Source organism: Monodon monoceros, unplaced genomic scaffold (genome assembly GCF_005190385.1).
Source record: "Monodon monoceros isolate NGI ecotype Baffin Bay Population unplaced genomic scaffold, NGI_Narwhal_1 Super_Scaffold_11, whole genome shotgun sequence".
Taxonomy (NCBI): Eukaryota; Metazoa; Chordata; class Mammalia; order Artiodactyla; family Monodontidae; genus Monodon; species Monodon monoceros.
The window spans coordinates 76,591,921-76,612,160 of record NW_021703767.1 but is presented as its reverse complement, the minus strand read 5'-3'; the positions used below and the strand labels follow the sequence as shown (position 1 = coordinate 76,612,160).

Here is a 20,240-nt window from a genome sequence, read left to right as displayed (position 1 = left end):
TATGTTCTAGGCACTGTGTTGGGCTACGGTGGAAAAAAGAAGGAAAATACAGTCTTTGTCCCTCAAAGAGATCACATACCAGTAAGAAACATAGAAATATTTATAACAAATTATAACACAAAGCAAGAAGAGAGGCAATTTTTAAAGAAGGTTATAGAAAGCCAAAAGTTAAGTGGAGAAAATATTGTGCCTTCTAATAAATAGTATTTCTTTGATTCCTGGATCTTGCAGTACAGTCTACAAAATAATTTGAAAGTCAACATGTAAACATTTATGTAAATATTTATATATGAATTTATGATAGCATACATAGCATATACACCAAATATTTATTACATAAATCTTATATATATATATAATCTACATTGAGATTCCATCATAACAATTTCTTTAGGAAGTGTCATAAAGAGATACTATATTAGGAGATATAATCTATCTAACATAGCTTGGTTTGTAAGAAAAGGAAATTGGCAAGCACTTAGTCATTTGAACAGATTTTCACATATAAAGGCTAAAAATAAACTATTATAAGTGTGTAAAAAATTAGGGAATATTGTTCTCATGAGTACTTCTCGAGGAAGCTACTGGATGAAATTCTTCAAACAATCAAAATGACTGGAGAGGTAACATCATAAGAATTGGTGTGAACGTAACTTTAGACTTAAAGTGTGATGATGGTTACAAAAAAAAAAAGAGTGCCATGTGTTATAGTTGTGCAGTCTGACACAGCACAAGTATCAAGCAATTCAGGGACAGTAGGGGGAGCATATGAAATTTAGAATGAGTTTTTGATTGCTTCATGGCTATTAACTGAGCACAAAAAGATATTACAACGAATCGTCGCTTGCAGACATGGAGAAGAAGGAAAACGTGGAATTTTCTCTTTATAGAAATTGTACAGCTAAAGCAATGAAGAAACAATAGAATTAGTAGATGTAGAAATTCTCCTTTATAGAATTATTCCAGCTAATAAGTGAAGAAGGAGTGGTAGTATTAGAATGTCTCTATTTTGCAAACCCTAATGAAATGATGGCTCTAGACAGTGATTCAGTTTCTGCTAGCATCACAAAAGGAAAAACAGTGAGTCATTATATGCTCCCTGATGGAAGAACTCAACACTACCTATATAACAGAATTGAAAAAAAAAAAATTTTCTTGCCTCTAGTTCTACCTGCCAATTTCCAGGAAATATAGAAGACAAAGAAATGACTTCAGAAACATTATAGGGAAGCAAACAGCAATTCAGACTGTAGAAAACAGCAGAATAAATAACCTAGTTTCTTCAATAAATAATTTACAAAGATTTGAAGAAAAACAAGAGATGGAGGAGGGAAGGGATCCAAAAGATCAAAGTAGATTTAAGGGACTTATTAACTAGTCACAATTTTGGAGGGTTCTAATTCAAGCAATGGTCTGTTTAAAAATTAACATGTGTAAGAGACAATTGTGAATGTGCACTGTGGCTACTTAATGATTTTAAGTAATTATTGTCTCTTTTTTATTTTATTTTATTTTATTTGGCTGTGTAGGGTGTTTGTTGCTGCACGCAGCTGTCTCTAGTTGCTGCGAGAGGGGGCTGCTCTCGTTGCGGTGCTCGGGCTTCTCATTGCGGTGGCTTCTCTTGTTGCGGAGCTTGGGCCCTAGGCGCGTGAGCTTCAGTGGTTGCAGCACGTAGGCTCAGTAGTTGTGGCTTTCAGGCTCTAGAGCGCAGGCTCAGTAGTTGTGGCGCACGGGCTTAGTTGCTCCGCGGCATGTGGGATCTTCCCCCCACCAGGGCTCGAACCCGTGTCGCCTGCATTGGCAGGCGGATTCTTAACCACTGCGCCACCAGGGAAGCCCTACTGTCTCTTTTAAATATGAAAATGGTACTGTGGTTACATTAAAAATTAGATTTATTGTTATTTAAGTATTTAGTTGTAAGTATTTGTCTGGGATTTGCTTCAAAATAATACAGGAGTGGGAGTGGAATAAATGAAACAAGACCTACCATAATCAGTAATTGTTGACTTAAAATGATGCATACCTGGGAGTCTATTATGCTATTCTATTTTCGCCTGTGTTTGAAATGTTTCATAACAAATTAAAGAAATGAAATGAAACTATAAGATAAACAAGAGATTAGACCTGGCAGAAGAGTAAATACATTCACCAAATGATAACGCTAAGAAAATGACTCAGAATATATCACAAAGGTATGCAGAACACAATGAGAAATTGTAACATACAATTTAATCTAATTAGAGTTTAATGGTGATAAGTAGAAGAGAATCACTATTTAAAGAAATTATGGGTATTTTTTCAATAATTTTCCAAAAATGGTGAAAAAAGATGATTTGCCGAATTCCGTAATAACAGCAAATTTTGACCCAAATAACTACCACTATTTTTGAAAGGTTAATTGGATTAAGAAAATTTATTCTGTTAAAAGGAAGTCAGGTAAGAGATGGCTTAAAAGCATGAACATTCAGGGCATGTTCTTGGGATGACCAAATATCATGGTGTAGGTTCGGTATCAACCTACAACATAAGAAGCAGGGTTAAAAATAAAATTGGGAAGGAGAGTTAGGACCAAACAGGGATGCTGTATTCAGCAATCATTCATATTGTTACCCTGTGGACTGTGCAGTACAAAACCTATATAATCTTAGTCAGTGCCTCTGGAACCAGATTGTGATGGTCCCATTGAGTGTTGTATAAAGAAAAGATATTAGTAATTAATGATCTTCAGAGGTCAAAACTGGTCAATTTTCTTTTGCCTTTTTCTCTACCTTTCCCTTCACCTCCAGCTACTTCCAGAAGGTTGGAAGTGTTAAGGACAGCTAATGCATTTGCACAGAAGTTTACGCATGAGCTTGAAAAATTGAGGATTTCCCCTAATCAAGACTCTATATTTTGTTTCATGACTACAGTTAGGATACAGAGACTCTGCTCCTTTGTACTCTATGGTTTAACAACAAAGGTGACCTCCTATATCAGGATTGTTTTATTTAGCATTTATTTAGAATGACATATACAAATTAATAGTTTTCTTTTTTACATATAATTTATGTCTTTTATACTTTTATTTTTGATAGTGGATGTTTTACCCCTTCGAATTAGATTCCAAGGACACTTCTTGTGAGATTTTCCTTCAGGATTCATTTTTTATTCAGGAATTCCTGTTCTTGGTCTTAAAGCAAACATTAAATTTGTCTATTAGAGATTTGGGAAACAATGGGAGATAAGTAATAGATATTGCATAATATATTTCTATACACATTCTTGAGTTTTAATTGAAAAATAATTTTAGATTTCTTTCAAAGTATAATGCTAACTCAAAAAACATTAAATGTTAAATTTTTCTATCATCTGTTGCAAAGATATTTGAGAATCATTTAAATGTATATGATAAAGTCACAGGACTAAAATGAATGTTTTCCTACATTTAGTAGCAAGAATGTACAGTTTAGAGTTTTGCAACTATTTTATTAAAAGATTTCTAAAAATTATAGTAATTTTGCTTGGGAGAGCTGTACATAATGTTATTTGCTGTTCTTTGATTACATTATATGAGATAAGAACTTTGGTCCTTTAGTCCAGATAGCTTTACTACTTCTTTACTTGCTTTTGAATTATTCACAAGGCCAGGATTATCTTGTTACCTTACTATGCATGAACGTATACAAAACAATTTCTTTGTTGCTTACAAACACTTGTGATGTTCATGTATATGCCATCATTTTTTCTCCTTCTCAGGACATGCATTTTCTATTTTCTCATACTCACTGAGAGAAGGTTATAGGTCTGAGATCCATTTTCCATACTGTAGCCCAAAGATTTCACCCATAACTAAATCTAGGAATTCATAAGCTCTTTCTGTGTCGTGGGCCACTGTGGACCCCTTCTCAGAATATTGTTTTTTTTGTTTTCTTTTGTTTTGTTTTTGCGGTACACGGGCCTCTCACCGCCGCGGCCTCTCCCGCTGCGGAGCACAGGCTCCGGACGCGCAGGCCCAGCGGCCATGGCTCACGGGCCCAGCCGCTCCGCGGCACGTGGAATCCTCCCAGACCGGGGCACGAACCCATGTCCCCTACATCGGCAGGCGGACGCTCAACCACTGCGCCACCAGGGAAGCCAGAATATTGTTTTTAAATGGACAAATGTCATGAGTTCAAAGGTTACTAATATATAGAAACATAATTATCATAATACTTAAAATGAATTTGTAATATGACAACATATATGCTTCTTTATTAAGGCATAAAATAAGATCTAAAAGACATGTCTAAATAACAAGAAATTCAAGTAGTGCTGAACATAAAAACAATCTCAAAGTATCTGTAATGACAAAAATGTGATCCGAATGTATCTGTGATTTCTACTGTGACAAGGGTTTACTTACTACTAACACCTTTGTGATTTGTTCTCTACATTCATAAGTGAAACAAATGCTATATTTCAATTAGAGGATAATGAGACTAAAGGTGTAACATTTCCCATCCATGTTTATGGATCCTTGAATTACATGACTCCGGATTTTAAAACTCTGTCTCACGCATATGAAATGCATTATTTTATTTTCTATTACTATAAAATATTCAGAAAAGAAAAATTTTAAACTCTGCTTTTGAAAAGGTCCATAAGAGATGGAAATGTGAAGAATGAATGAACAGCTAGGGAGAAAGAAAAAAGAAAACAAACAAACATAAAAAATACCAGGGCAAAGTCCATGTCAGATCATCATAAAATGAAGCAAAGAACCATCTGTTGTTTCCTATTTTATATCATATTTAACATTTTTTTCACCTGAATATGACACTAGCTTCATTTTCAATTGGATGTGCAAGTTACTTTAATTCTCAGGGCAGGGTTATCTCAACTATGCTTTGAAGTTCAAAATATTTCTTCATTCGGTTCACTTGTTTAAAGCCTGAAGTTAATGGTCATTCAGCTTATGAAAAATAAAAGGTAGCAGCTATGACCATATCCCTAGCAAAATCGTTATCTACTATTTGAATGACACTTTAATATTAGAAGGTATTGGAATTTTTCTAAAGGGTGGTTTCTCTCACTTCTTCACACAACCCTAAAAATGCCTTGTAAAATATTAACAAAAATAATAATACTTTATATCTGAATTTAATTAGGATAATCATTTTCACAACTATTATTGTTTTAATTCTCCCATTAATATTTTGAGGTCAGCAAAGCAAGTAATATCATTTTGTCAGTCGGGGTTCCTGCAGGAAACAGGCAGGAAATGGGAAACATTTGAAATAGGAAAATTTGAGAAGGATTTAGACACAGGAAGACTATTTACAAAAGGCTGGGTAGAAGCAAATCATAATGGATGGCACAACAGCCCAGGACCCTGGTCTGAAGAGTCAGATGCCTTGGGAGAAGCCGTGACCTTCAGTTAGGAGGAAGTGATCTTGCAAGGAGACAGCGGGGGGAAAATTATCCTGACTTCACTTCCTCTCTCCTTCCACTCTCTCCTGCCAAGGCTGCCCGTTAGGCCTGTCCCAAACCAAAGCCAGGGAGCACAGGCACTTTTCCGGGATCCAGAGAGGTTAGTTTCCTGGACTGAAAGTAGGGTGAGAAAAGTCAGAGAGTGTATCTGGAGAACAGATGGAAGACACCCAGCACAGTTATATACATTCTATAGATTCAGGTCAATAAACACTTTGCTCTCTAACATTGTTATTATAACCACTGAATTGAAAGAGAAGACTCCATAGAACATAATTAGAAAAGCAACTTTATCCCTCACCCACATGCATTCAAACCCATTCAGTAGGAGTTGTTTCCTATCTCTTGCGTAAAAACACAGGCAGGTACTATGACTCTACAGGTCACACTGAAATAATAAAAATTCGTCTCATTGCTTTTATTAGAAAAACAATCATATTTCAGTAATTAAAATAATAAAAATAATATGTTTTAGCCCAAACTATGAATATTAATAATGTTTCTCCTTTTCAAGCTGGAAAGCTGCACTGGGAAGAGGTGTGTGGTCAGTTTGTCCTCATCCCTTCCTCTACCACACTGGGCTGCTTTATGTCTCCTCCAGTACTGGGGATGTGGGTGCAGAGAAGTAAAGAAAAGTCTTACTTGACTGATGCTATCATGACTTGACTTTTGTGTTCTCTGGCCTCAGTAAATGCTCAAAGATGATTCCTCACCATGGGCCGTTTTATGGGGTCACTGCATAGCCCCCGTAGGGAACATTGACATAAATACCTTGCCTCCAGCAGCGCTTCTCTTTCAGCAGGTCAGTTTTACTCCTCACCTTTATCCTACCCGCTCAGTTTCTTCATTTGTCACCACCAGCAGCATCCTGGTGCCTCACCCATAACCCCTGGCCAAAAGCCCTTCAGGGAAGTTTTCTTTTATCATTAGCCTAGGCCAACTCTACCCACATGCTCGCTCTACATCTGTTCCACAGAAAACCCACATCCTTGACTCTGGTCACTGAAAGTAAAGCTGTTGCTTATATAACCATTTCTTCACTCTGGCATCGAGCCAATTCTTACAGCATCCTGCCCTTTAGATTTCATAGTCTGTTCTGTGAGGTCTACCCTGCTTCAATGGGTATATGTCAAGATTTTCTTGAAGCCCTTTCTCTATATGAAAGAAGAGGGAAATGTTACTGTTCTCCAAAAACTTGCTCCAGAGAAATTCTCCTTCTTTACCTATTCAATATCAATGTTTTTATTGGATGAAGGTTGAGAAAATTAGTTTGTAACAACCTCCTTTACAAATAGTGCATAACTCTAGCACCTTACTTTGGAATGCAAGAGGAAATACCACTGTTATTTTTCTTTTTTCCCCTTCAACTTTTCTAGGCCACAGCCAAAACTGAGATAGAAAGAATCCCATTTTAACATTCTGATACACTGGGTCTTTTTTTATTCCTAACACCCTAAGAAGATATTAGCCCCATTTTATTAGTATATTTTCACAGATATAAAATGATTTCCTTGGCATAATGTAGCTAGAACATCAAGTTGTTGAACTCCAAGTTCAATGACTTTCTACTGAAATAAGCTGTTTATGATAAAGAAATTAAAGTTATATGTGAATAAGGCACTTGTCCAAGGCCAGGAAAAGTGAGATTCACTTAGAATGCATGCATTAAATAGATCATTTTGAAAAACTGTACCAACGGTATATGTGTTTCTGTCCAAAGCCAGACATAAGGTTCAGACTAAAGTTGAGAATAGCAATTCCAACTTCAATTTGTCAGATATGATTGCACTTCTTGATGACCATGCCAGAGATTAAAGGTGAAAATCCTAACATTTCACCTTTCTACTTCATTGTGAAGCAATGTTGCAGGCTGAGGCCAACCTAGGTATCTCATGATTTTTGCTACTTTTTTCCAGCACTTAATTGTTAATACCCAAAGGAGGTAGTTCAAAATGGGCTCCATTTCATAGTGAAGAACACAGAGAAAGGATTCAGAATGTGGTGCCCTATTTCCATGTTTCCTTCCTCATATTTAAAAGCCTGTCTGTACTATAGGAGATGCCCTTGAGCATTGATCTTGGGTCATTTTTCCCAATAATTGTTCTTTACTGCTTGCCTCTTATACCCCAGCTCAACTCCATGGTAAAGTTCCTTTACCTTTTCTCTCTACCCTAACTCATATATGAAGGTTTAAAACTTTCTCCTAAAAGGGATAATACTTGATTCCATATATGGGCTTTGAAATGTACATTACCTACTCCCCCAAAAAGAAAATTCTAGAAGACATTTTTGTGTAAATTCATTTGCTGGATAGAAGTTTTGAATGTCATCAGACCCTCAAAGAGGCTCATGAGCCAAGCAAATGAAAATCCTTTCTGCCCAATCCTACAGCTCTATAGTAGTTTCCAAATCAAGCATGCCTGGGTTACTTTACAGTGAACCCTTTAAATCTCATGTTTTGATTCCAGTGTTCCTGGTTTATTTCTGAATGCTTGTTCATATGGCCCTTTCCTTGGGATAATACTTCAGAAGCTGATATTATGCCTAGTCAGCACCATCATCGTAAGTTTAATAGAATCTATTTAACATTGAATTACCACTTTTGAGACAGAACTCCAAAAGTCATAAGTCAACTGTGTGCTAATGAAGTAGCAATTTCTTTCATCATTCTAAACATATCCCATTTACTTAGTCATATTTCTCAGCCTCGTGTTTCCACGTAGAGAAACTCCAGTTAATGAAAGACTGGCCCCAAGCCCCACCACTTTATTCACTCCTTCTCAAAGGAGAAGTAATCACGTACTTGATAGGTCAGTTTGCGAGGAGTAGTTGAGCATGTTCAGCTCATCCCTTTTCTTTCTGTTTTTGTTTGATAATTATGACTGTGTAAATCTGTCTAATCCTCAGAGGAGATGTAAGAAAGTCATTTAAATGCAAATTAAAGTCTTATTCTACATTCAGCTTGATCAAAATGACATTTTGATTTCTCTGCATTGATCATTCATATCTTATTTCTGTATTGTTCCTGAAGGTGGACTCAGGAAAAAAGGCATTATGTACTGGCCCCTAAAAACTACATCATCACTCAGACTTAATGTGGTCCTTCATCAGAACATTCTGGAATTTGAATTTGAAAGCCTAATTGTCTCTTTTAAATTTAAACATGACTGTGGACTTCAATGATTTCTCTTTTCATTATTTACAGGGCCTTGCTGAGTCTCCTTCATTTTACTCTGTCTCATACATTAGTTTTTCCAAGCTCATATGTTTATATCTAACTTCCTATAGTCATTTATTAATTCTGTAATTTTAAATTGTGGCAACCAACATTGCAGGACTCAGGGGTCACCATTTGTTTTATTGTTTTCATATGCCCCATAAGTTCTTCCTGGAACCTCCAAACTTGGCTGTGATCTCTTCTCTTGTGGAATCCCAAAACACTTTGAATCTTACCATATTAGATCTCTATTGCTATGCAAACAAGTTACCCAAAACGTAGCAGCTTAAGACAATAATAAACATTTATGTTCTCACTCAGTTTTTGTGCATCAAAAATCTAGGAAAAGTTTACCTGGGTGATTCTGGTTCAGGGTCTCTCCCAAGGTTACAGTGAAGAAGTTGGCCAGGGCTGCAGTCATCTGAAGGCTACATGGGGCCTGGGGATATCCATTTCCAAAACGGCCCATTCGTAAGGCTGATGACAGGAAGTCTCAGTCCCTCACTAGCTGTTGGCAGAAGGCCTTAGTTCATTGCCATGTAAACCTCTCTATAGGGCTGCGAGATGAACTTAGGAAATGGCAACTGACTTCCCCTAGAGGGGGTGATCCAACAAAGCAAGGCAGAAGCTGCAATATTTTTCATTACTTAGCTTTAGAAGTCATTTCCACAATATACTATTGGTTACGGAGGTCAGCCCTGTTCAATGTGGAAGCAGACTGCATTATAGTAGAATTTTGGGGGTTTATCTTGGAGCCTGGCTACTATACTCACCTAAGCTTTAAAGTATATTTATTTAATTCTGTGTTTTACTCATCTAAATTACTGAACTATTTAAATGAACATTCTCTGTTAGCCATTACTATACTTTCCCTTTTTGCTGTTACTCAATGTTGGTAGAGCTGCATGCCCTTCTTGAAAGGGGCCAAGCATTTTATTGCCCCTTTAAGATGTAACAGCAAATCAGACTATTGTTTCTAGGGAACACCCTCCACACTCTGATTCCTAAGTTTCTTTCCTTGGGACTCAAAACAGTAAGCTGGATCAATAAAAATTGTTGTGTATCCTACAATTGGGGGAAAAAATGTTTAAGTTCACATGAAACGACTATTTAAATTAACGAAGGGGCTTCCCTGGTGACATAGTGGTTGAGGGTCCGCCTGCCGATGCAGGTGACACGGGTTCGTGCCCCGGTCTGGGAAGATCCCACATGCCGCAGAGCGGCTAGGCCCGTGAGCCATGGCCGCTGAGCCTGCGGGTCCGGAGCCTGTGCTCCACAACGCGAGAGGCCGCAGCAGTGAGAGGCCCACGTACCGCAAAAAAAAAAAAAAAAATTAACAAAGTATCTGTTCACAAAATAAGCCTTAAAATTTTTAAAGGCTTGGTTATCATACAGAACATATTCTCAGACCATGACATAATTAAATAAGTAACAAAAGGGTAACTAAAAAAGAAGCTACAGTTCTAAACTCATTTCATGAGAATAGCATTATCTGGACACCAAAACCATGTGTGGAGAGAACAAGAAAAGAAAATTACAGGACAACTTCATTAGTAATTATAGATACGAATTCCTAACAAAAAAAATCAACAAAACAATTCCAAAAATATATCAAAAAGATAATACACCAATATCATGTTGGGTTCATCACAAAAATACAGTACAATGTTGATTTGCTTTAGAAAGTCAAATAATAGAACTAATAAATTGAAGAAATAAAACCATATCATCTCAAAAGATGCAGAAATAGCATTCAATAAAATTAAACATCTATTCATGATCTAAATCACCAGTGGACTAATAACAGAAGGGACCTTTTTTAACCAAATAAGGGACTCCTATTAAAAAATCCTACAACATATATTCTTAAATGATAAGCAACAACAAATCCAATAAATTATTGAAGGTCTTTATGGAGAACATTATAAAAATATATGAAAAGGCATTAAAGATAAGCTAAATAACTGATCTTGGATAGTAAGAGTTAATATTATAAAGATTTCAATTTTCTCCAACTTGATTTATACCTTAGATTCAATACAATTCCAGGTAAAACTGCAAAAGGATTTCCCATGAAACTTGACAAGGTGAATCTAAAATTTATGAATACTTAGGTGTGAATATAGAAAAAAAAGGAGAAATATGACCCCTATGTCACTCCATAAATAACAAATAATTTTAAAAGGTTTAAAAATATAAATGTGAAAGGCAAAACTGCAAGAGGTTTTAGGACAACATAGGATAATATTTTTGTAACATTAGAGGGGATTTAATGAACAAAATGTAAAACTATTGATAAATTTCAAAACAAAATTAAAGATTTTCATAAAAGACACTAAAGAAGATTAACCACAAATGGGAAAGGATATTTGTTCATAACTGACAAGGTCTAATATTCAGAGTATAAGAAATTCTCCTACAAATCAATATTGAAAAGAAAAACAAACCAATAGAAAAACAGGCAGCAGACTTAGGTACTTCCAAAAGAAGAAATCCAAGTGGCCAATAAGCAAAGGGAAAGGTGAGCAACTTCATTAGTATTCACAGAAAGCAAACTAAGAACACAATGAGATACAACAACAAATGCACTAGATTGGCAAAATTAAAAGTCCACAATGGGAGGGTTGGCATAAATTTGAAACAATAGGAACTGTCATACACTGCTCTTGGGTGTGTAAATTGGTACAACAACTTTGGAAAACAGTCTGGAACTATGTAATAAAATTAAGTATAGGCATAACTAGCAATTCTACTTCTAAAAATATGCTGTAGAGAAATCCTTAAATGTGCATTACAAACATGTGTAAGAAAATTTCTAGCTGAACACTACATAAAAATAACGAAAAAAAAAGAAATACCTCAAATTCCTATCCATGGTAAAATGTATTAATAAGCTGTTGTATATTCATTATTCATACAATGAAATACCATACCACACTGAACATAAAAGAACTACATCTACGCATGACAACATGGACAAATCTCAAAACACAATATTTGCTGAAAGAAGTCAAGAAGTATTCGCACATTTCTTTCAAATAATATTCTAGAGCCATCTAAACTAACCAAGAGACTTTTGAACAAAACATATAGATTATAAAGAAAATGAAGGGAGATGTTAGATCAAAATTCATCCTACAGATTACCTCTGGGACGAAGTCATGGGAGGGATTCAACTTGGGAGGAAGAAAACTGAGGACTTCTGAAGTACTGGTAATATTTTATTTCTTAACTTTGTGCTACCAATAGGGATGTTTATTTTATTTTTTTAAACTGAACATAGGTGAATTTATAGACTCTTTGGTATGTATGAAGTGATTCTAAATAAAAAGTTTAAATATAAGTTTTATAACAGTTGTTTTAGAATGGTGAACATCTTTAGAAATTGAATTATCAAAGAATATACTTTTATTTATTTATTTATTTATTTTTGCGGTACGCGGGCCACTCACTGTTGTGGCCTCTCCCATTGCGGAGCACAGGCTCCGGATGCGCAGGCTCAGCGGCCATGGCTCACGGGCCCAGCCGCTCCGCGGCATGTGGGATCTTCCCGGACCGGGGCACGAACCCGTGTTCCCTGCATCGGCAGGCGGACTCTCAACCACTGCGCCACCAGGGAAGCCCAAAGAATATAAATTTTAAAGAAAATCCTATTTGGCTCAGGAAGTCTGTATTTTAGTCTGAAGTTTAAAATTATATTTAAAATAATCCATCCTTCTTATATTATTTTAATAGTTATTCTGTATCCTTAAACTACTTTCAGAATATTTTAGAATGGAAAAGGTGGATTGTTTTAAATGGATATATAATATAAGCCATGTCATACTGTTATTTTGTCACAAGAGGGACTAGATAGTCAAAAAGTACGGTTTTCCCCTTTGGTCTTAAAAATATTTTTCTATGTTAACACTTATGTTTTATACACTGTGTATTACTGTCAGTGTATGTGTTGTAGATTGTAGTATGGTTATATATGTTTCATATCAGCAAAAATGTTAAGAGAAATACTAGTTTACCATTTTACTTCTGAATAGATAGAAACTGTGTAGAAATTATTTAACTTATTAAGATATTGTTGTTTTTCGGTAAGTAGAAGTAATAAATAGAATCCAAGTCAACATCCCCTGGTTGCTAATACTTTTCGGATCAAATCTGGGGGAAAGAAGGGAAGGAAAGAGTAGGGAAGAAGGAAGGAGAAAGAGAGTTTATTTTTGCTTTTACCATACCACAACTCCCTCTAGTTTACTTGAGCAGGAAAAGTAGATTAACCATAGTAAAGAAAGAAAAAAAATGTTATTTTCATTTATTTTACCTTGACTTTTGAAAATATACATTGGTAGTATGGACCAATAAATGTTCTGTTCTAATTTATAATGATGCATGAAACCATCATACTTCTCTTTAAAAAAAGTAAAAGGATTATTTTTTGTGACACTATCCATTCTGCAAAAGCTTTGGGAGGTCAGTTCACATGTGAGGCACTACTCTTTCCCCAGGTGCCATTTTCTTCCTCTTCTCATCAGTCCTTTGAACACCTGGAAGGGGCTGGTTTCTCACTTCTTCTGCTGCTTGTCTAGGACTTTCCCTGAGCATTTTCCTCCATCCCGGGATGGCTTCTACCTTACCCCTTCCCTGGAGTTATAACGGGGAGTGGTCCATGAAGGAATTTAGGGGCTCAAGGAATAAAAATCACATCAGTTTAATGTTTTTATGTATTAACCATTTATGCTCAGACATCAGCCCTAAATCATACAGACAAATGTATTCAGTTTTTTTTTATTTCTATGGTAATAAATTACCACAAACTTCTGGACTTAAACCAACACAAATTATATTATCTTACAATTGTGTAGGTCAGAAGTCCAGGATATCCTCACCAGTCACCAAATACCATTCTAGACCAGCGGTCCCCAACATTTTTGGCACCAGGGACCAGTTTCATGGAAGACAATTGTCCCACAGTGGAGATGGTTCAGGCAGTAATGCAAGCGATGGAGAGCGGCAGACGAAGCTTCGCTAGCTGGCCCTCCCCTCACCTCCTGCAGTGCGGCCCAGTTCCTAGCAGGTCCCGGATGGACGGATACCGGTCCACGGCCTGGGGGTTGGGGGCCCCTGTTCCAGACAACTTTGATATGATTGATGGCTAGCTAGTGGGTGGCCCCTAAAATTCCTTCTGTAAACTGCTATGGGATTTCCCTTTCACCTAGTCTATCAGCAGGATACAGAGGAAGTCAAGAGATTAGCAGGCTGTGCTCCTTGGAGGCTCTAGGGAAGAATTCATTTCCTGCTCATTTTAGATGTTGGCAAAATTTGGTTCCTTTTGATTGTAGGATGTAGGTCCTCGTTTTCTTTTAAGAATGTCTAGAGGCCACAGCGTTGCTTGATTTGTGACTTTCTCCTCCATCTTCCAGGCTAGCAATGGTGGGTTAGGTCCTTCTCTGATTGCAGCTCTCTGACCCACTTTTCTTCAGTCATCTTCCACTTTTAGGACTCCTCTGACTACACTGAGCCCACCCAGATAATCTAGGATAATCTCATCTCAAGGTTTTTATTAATCCCATCTGCAAAGTCCCTTTTGCTATGTAAGGTAAATGATTTACAGATTCTATAGATTATGACAAGGACATCCTTTATGGTGGCAGAGGAGGAGTGACCATTATTTTGACCACAAGGAAAATAACTGCTTAAGTGAGGAGTCTGTAAATCTACTTATGTGAATAAAAATTATTTTAAAATATCATGAAGACATTTTTCTTTTTTTCCCAACAGTCATTATTTATAATTACATCAGAAGACTTAAAGCACAACTGATATGCAAAGTTTCCTATGACTCTTGAGCATTCACTCTATGCTAATTTTATAGCCCAATATGTTTCCCAATTGAATGTCAAGTTGAAAAATATGTAGTCAGTCGATTATCATGAAATCCAGAAGTGAAAACAATAGGCACCACTTAGGAGGGTGTGATTTTCAGAAACTTGAAGAATGGAGGCAGAGGTATGGATAGGTGAAGAATAAGCACTAAGTATTTTTTTTGTTTGTTTTTGGTTTTGGTTTTTTGCGGTATGCGGACCTCTCACTGTTGTGGCCTCTCCCATTGCGGAGCACAGGCTCCGGATGCGCAGGCTCAGCAGCCATGGCTCACGGGCCCAGCCGCTCCGCGGCACGTGGGATCTTCCCGGACCGGGGCACGAACCCGTGTCCCCTGCATCGGCAGGCGGACTCCCAACCACTGTGCCACCAGGGAAGCCCACTAAGTTTTTTTTTTGTTTTTTTTTTCCAGATTTTCCCGTATTGGTCATACTGTTGTCTAAAAGTCCTGTAAGATCATACGTACAATGCTATCTACATTGACTAGCAAAACGAAGGGCCAACCCGAGAAGGAAGATAGATGTGAATCAGCAGAAAAGAAGGCTGAATTAGATTAAAAAAAAAAAAGAATAATAATAACATGTGTCTATTCCTACCAATATCATTTGAGGGTAAGCTCCCCATGAGGTTCACTTCCTATTTTTAATATCCTTGTATACACAGCACTAAGCACAGTACCTGGCATATTGAACACATTAAATAAATATTAACTATCTTCAAATTAATTGTTTTAATTAGAATTAAACAATATTTATAAATTTTTTTATGTGTAAGATACAGTAATAAAAGTCCCTCATGTTTCCATTGTTCTCTATACTTTTCAGAGCTTTTTAAATGAATTATTTACCTAATAATGACATGAGGAACATTGATAAGACCTGGTAGTTAAGGCAAAAACTTGGCATCAAGAAAACTGAGAGAACTTTGTCCTCTACTATTTGTATAATATTAAATCCTTGTCATGTAACTGGCTCGCTTGTGGGTTCGAAAAGTGGCTAGGCGTTTGCAGATGCCTGTTCCCTTGGTTTGGGTAAAAACTCAGGGCTTGTGAAGAGTAAAAATATTTTTAGAAAAAAGTTACCTAGATAAATAGGCATCACTCCCATCTGCTGTAGCCCGTGTGACACTATTTAAGCAGGCAGTGACATGCTGAAGAGCAGGAAATAGGTTTTAACCTGGAGGTCCTGGTGCTTAGCACAGCTTCTCAAATAAAATACTAAGTGAATATAGGAGAAAATGAGAAACCTGCAGCATTATGGTAGCAGAGACATTTGAGCGCCTACTGTGACCTAGGGCCTGAGCCACACTCTGCAAGGATTCATTTAATCCTCACCCAGCATAAGAGGTTGTGGGATCTTAGTTCCTGGACAAGGGATCGAACCCGGGCCCTCGGCAGTGAGAGCACAGAGTCCTAACCACGGACTGCCAGGGAATTCCTTCAAACGACAGTACAATCTTAAGCAAAGGTAATGTCGTTTCTCTAGTGCTTCAATCAGCCTGGGAAGAGTCTGCTCATCACTGATATCCAAAATTTCGCAGGATGGAAAAGGTGGAAAACTCTGCAAAACCACTTCTGAAACCAGTGGTTCTGTACTGAGTTATTAAAAATAATAAAAATTTACACAGGAGAGAGAGTTATTCAAACAAGTTTAACACTGTGATAAGAGCCCCAGTCCAGTTAACATTGTACCTTGTTGGGTTGTCATAATACTTCCTTAAAAGTGTGTTATAAAGAAGGACAAATGAAAAAAAGTTATACTATATAATAAAAGAAATGTCACTTATAAAAAAAAATCCTTGTCACTCTGACAGTACTTAATTATAGGTTTTTGAAAGCAAAGACTACTTCTGACTTATTGATCCCAAGACAGCCACAAAAGGAATCATACATAGTAGGTACATAGTAAATGATAATAGGAAAAAAAACATAGATTTTTTTTGTAGTTTTTATTTATTTTTAGTGTTTAAATTATTTAGTATAATACTGACAATGTAATGCAAGTAATTAGAAAGAACAAAAGAAGCTATTGGAAATGTTCTGAAGCAAACCTTTTTTAACTCTTTAAGCTGTTGAATACTGACAAAGTTGTCTTGTGAGGTAATTAGTTCATCACTGAGATTTTCAAGTGATGAGATTTATCATTGCCGGTCAAAAATTGAAGCAGAAATTCTTACATTTGGTGCGAGAATTAACTTTAAGACTCTTTCCTATTCCAAAACTATTTGACTACTGGTAATGTTTTATTTCTTGATCTGGGTACTTATTGTGCTTATAATCTGTATATGTCTCATATTGTTCACTTATAAAATACTTATCCTCTTTTCTCTATGTATATATGTCAATAAAAAGCCTAACAAACCTGTAAGTCAACTCCCTTCAGCTGTGAGATAAGTCACTTATTTACATAGCCTTCTTAGCTTCTCCCTATTTCTATCTTCATTAAGAAGACTGAAAACGTCTTTTAATTCCAAGGCCAGTGTATATTATGCATTCACAACTCTTGGGCCTCTTCTGTTAGGATTTTGACTTGATAGCACCAAGTGATGGCAATAACAAATCAAATTAAAATGTTTCTTTTTAAAGAGATAATTTATAAACATACAAACTGTAAGGCCTCCTGTAGGATTTTTTTTAACTTTATTTTAATAATGAAGTATTTTTTTCCCTAAGAATATTTGAGTACATATAACAAACATAGACCATCTCATACAAAGCTTCTCCAGGTAAAATCTGAGTGAAGACCTGAGAGGCACACTTACCCCACATTCAGTCTTGGCATCAGCATCCTTTCCTCTCCCTCCTTCCCCAGGAGAACCATTCTAAGGGAGAGGTTGGGGAAAACTGCTGACCTAGTGCAATCTTCCTCAATTAACAGAGGAATACACTCAAGTTTGAAGACGGGAAAGGGACTTACCCAAACTAAACACTCAGCAGATTGTTTCATCTGGGCTATTTGATTTTGGATAAGTTATTTAATTTCTCTAAGCCTAAGTATCCTCAGATGTAAAATGGAGGTAGTCAAACCTACTTCAACAGATGAATAGATAAGAGATGGTGTCTAATGCATAGTGGGTGCTGATGAATGAGAACTATCACAGTTATTCCAACTCCAGAAGAAAGCCCCCAGATTTGCATGAAATAAAAGAGCAAAACTAATGATTGATAACTTGGACTTTAGCTTAAAAATGTTCTTTTTCGCTTGTTTCAGGAAAGTAGTAGATCATCCAAAAAGGCGATTTGGTATCCCCATGGATCGGATTGGTAGAAACCGGCTTTCAAATTCCAGAGGCTAATTGATTCCAATCGTGAGTACAATTTGAAGAAATATAATACCTGCAGGCTTTGATTAACATTTCACAATGGGCTAACTGATCCATCTTGGTTTGTAAATCCCCCTTTTGATTCCTTAGCTTATAAATTTGCTTTTTCAAACATTTCTGTACTTGATTAGTATATAGATGCTAAATAATTTAAATGACATTAAAAAAAACATTCCTAGACCTACTTCACCCTAAAATAAAAGATTTAGTTATTCTCACGGACTTCTATGTAATTATTGAATATTAATATGCAAATAATAAAATTCTAATAAACAATAAATCACTTTCATAAATATAGATAAATGTGTAGCAATCCTTCTACTATGAAGAAGACACATTCTAGTGACACACAGAATTTTGTTGCTAATAACTACATTACCAGAATTATCATCATGAACACAGGAGAGAGAATGGTGTCCCAGAAAGGGTATTAGCCAAGGAATCAGGACATATAATCCAAATCCTGGTTCTGTCATTCATTATCTCATTTCTATCAAGATACCTTATTTCTCTACAGGTTGTACATTTAGATAATAACATAAGGGTATTGTAGAGATTAAATTAGATTCTTGTACTAGTCCCAGAATATATCGGACACACAATACGTGCAAGTGATAACAGCTTATGTTACAGTTCTGAAAATTAACTCTGTGTTGAGTCCTATACTAGTGCTATACATGCATTGTTTAATTTACTCATCATGTTCCATAAAGTAAGTACTGTTACTATCCCAACATCTTGAGAAGCAGTACAGTATAAGGGGTAAAAGTGCCAGGTAGAGAGGTCAGGCTTTTTGGGTCAAATCCCAGGTCATCTATCTGTTAGCTGTGGCAACTTGCTTAAAGTCTAAAAACCTCTTTCATAAAATGAGGACAAAAATAATTTCTACCACATTGCATTGTCCTGAGGATAAATGAATTGATATACATTAAGCACTTAGAATTGTGCCTGACATGTGTTAAGCACTCAATAATTATTATACAAATAAGTGGAAAGCTTAGATATATTAATTAACCCACAATGCTACATAGCTAGTAATTGATACAAGTATAATTCAATTCCAGAAAGCTTAAATTGTAAGCTTATATTTTAAACAATATATTTAATCACACATATTATATGTTTTAAACACTGAATATTTGTTGCATATAAAATCTAGGCAATGTATTTTCTCCCAATAGGGCTTACAGAGGGTGCATTCTTCCTCACAAATAGATAAGACAACCCAGAACTGCTTCGACAATTTCAGGCTACAGAGAGAGAACTCTGCTTTCTGCTTTTCTCAAGATAATCCTCAGACCAGTGATGCCCCCAAAGCATCACATTAGCCTTGATCCTCTTTTAATTTGTCATGTCATTTTTTTCTCCTCATCAAATACTCTCAACCACAATGAAAAGTCAATATTTTACCTCTACTTTCTCATTCTCAGAATGACTTAATTAAAATAAATATTTTTCTCTGTGGAGTCGTCGATCAATGCAGTTAAGAAGTTACTGAATGTCCATAAACACGGGAGGACTTACTGAATACAGCCAATATCACTGCCTTTTCAGCAGCACCATCTTCAAAACTCAGACTGAACTGTCTTTATATCTAGAGATATACCAAGTATGGTCACTCTTGGGGCTGTTAACAATCACCATATTATATTTGAGTAGGAACTAACTGCTATCAAAAATCAAGTAACTCCTTGAAATTAGGGCCACAATCCTGTAGTTTCTTGAAGTATTGAGAACGTTATGACCCTGAGGTTAAAATAATTAAGTTCAATTGGTTTCCATATGTATCCTATCACCTTTGCAACCCTTGATTATCACCCATTTTAGTATTTCTGAATTCAACCAAAACAGGTTATGATAAAAAAAATCATACAAGAAGCTCATTTTTTCTATAAATTTTTATATGAAGTTTTAGACCATGAAAACTCCAAAGAGCTACTAAACTACGAAAAGGCCATTGAATTAACATAATGTTTTCTGAATCACTGTTGAGTGAAATCCAAATTAGTATATTATGTCCTTCACTTAACAGACTTTACAGAGTATCATGACAATCACTGTCCTTATTATTATAACATCAAGAGAGTAATATCACAAAAAAATATGTTTAGCAAAGAACTTACCATCACATATTTTCTCTTCCTTTTTTCAATCATTGTGTGCTCACCTGCTCAACCATCGTTTCTATTCCTTACTTCCTGCTACTATCACCAAGATTTCTCAGACATTTTTTGACTCCCTCATGTGAAATTTCATGTTTTATATTTATGAATAATAAAGGCCATCAAAATATATTTCTGATTTCCATTCAACTTTTCAAAATTATTTTTGCTATGTTATTTCTTATTGTCACAATATTCCCTTGAATTAAACAGATGTAATA

The 20,240-nt window shown here is 36.1% G+C and overlaps 1 protein-coding gene across 1 annotated transcript in view; it reads left to right on the top strand.

Moving 5' to 3' along the window:
• OSTN (osteocrin) overlaps nt 1-20,240 on the top strand; it is a 37,997-nt gene that overhangs the window by 15,414 nt on the left and 2,343 nt on the right. Inside the window, exon 4 of the mRNA XM_029215018.1 lies at nt 17,746-17,842. Coding sequence (XP_029070851.1) covers nt 17,746-17,830 — 85 coding nt within the window. The 3' untranslated portion in view covers nt 17,831-17,842. The remainder of the gene's footprint in view (nt 1-17,745; nt 17,843-20,240) is intronic.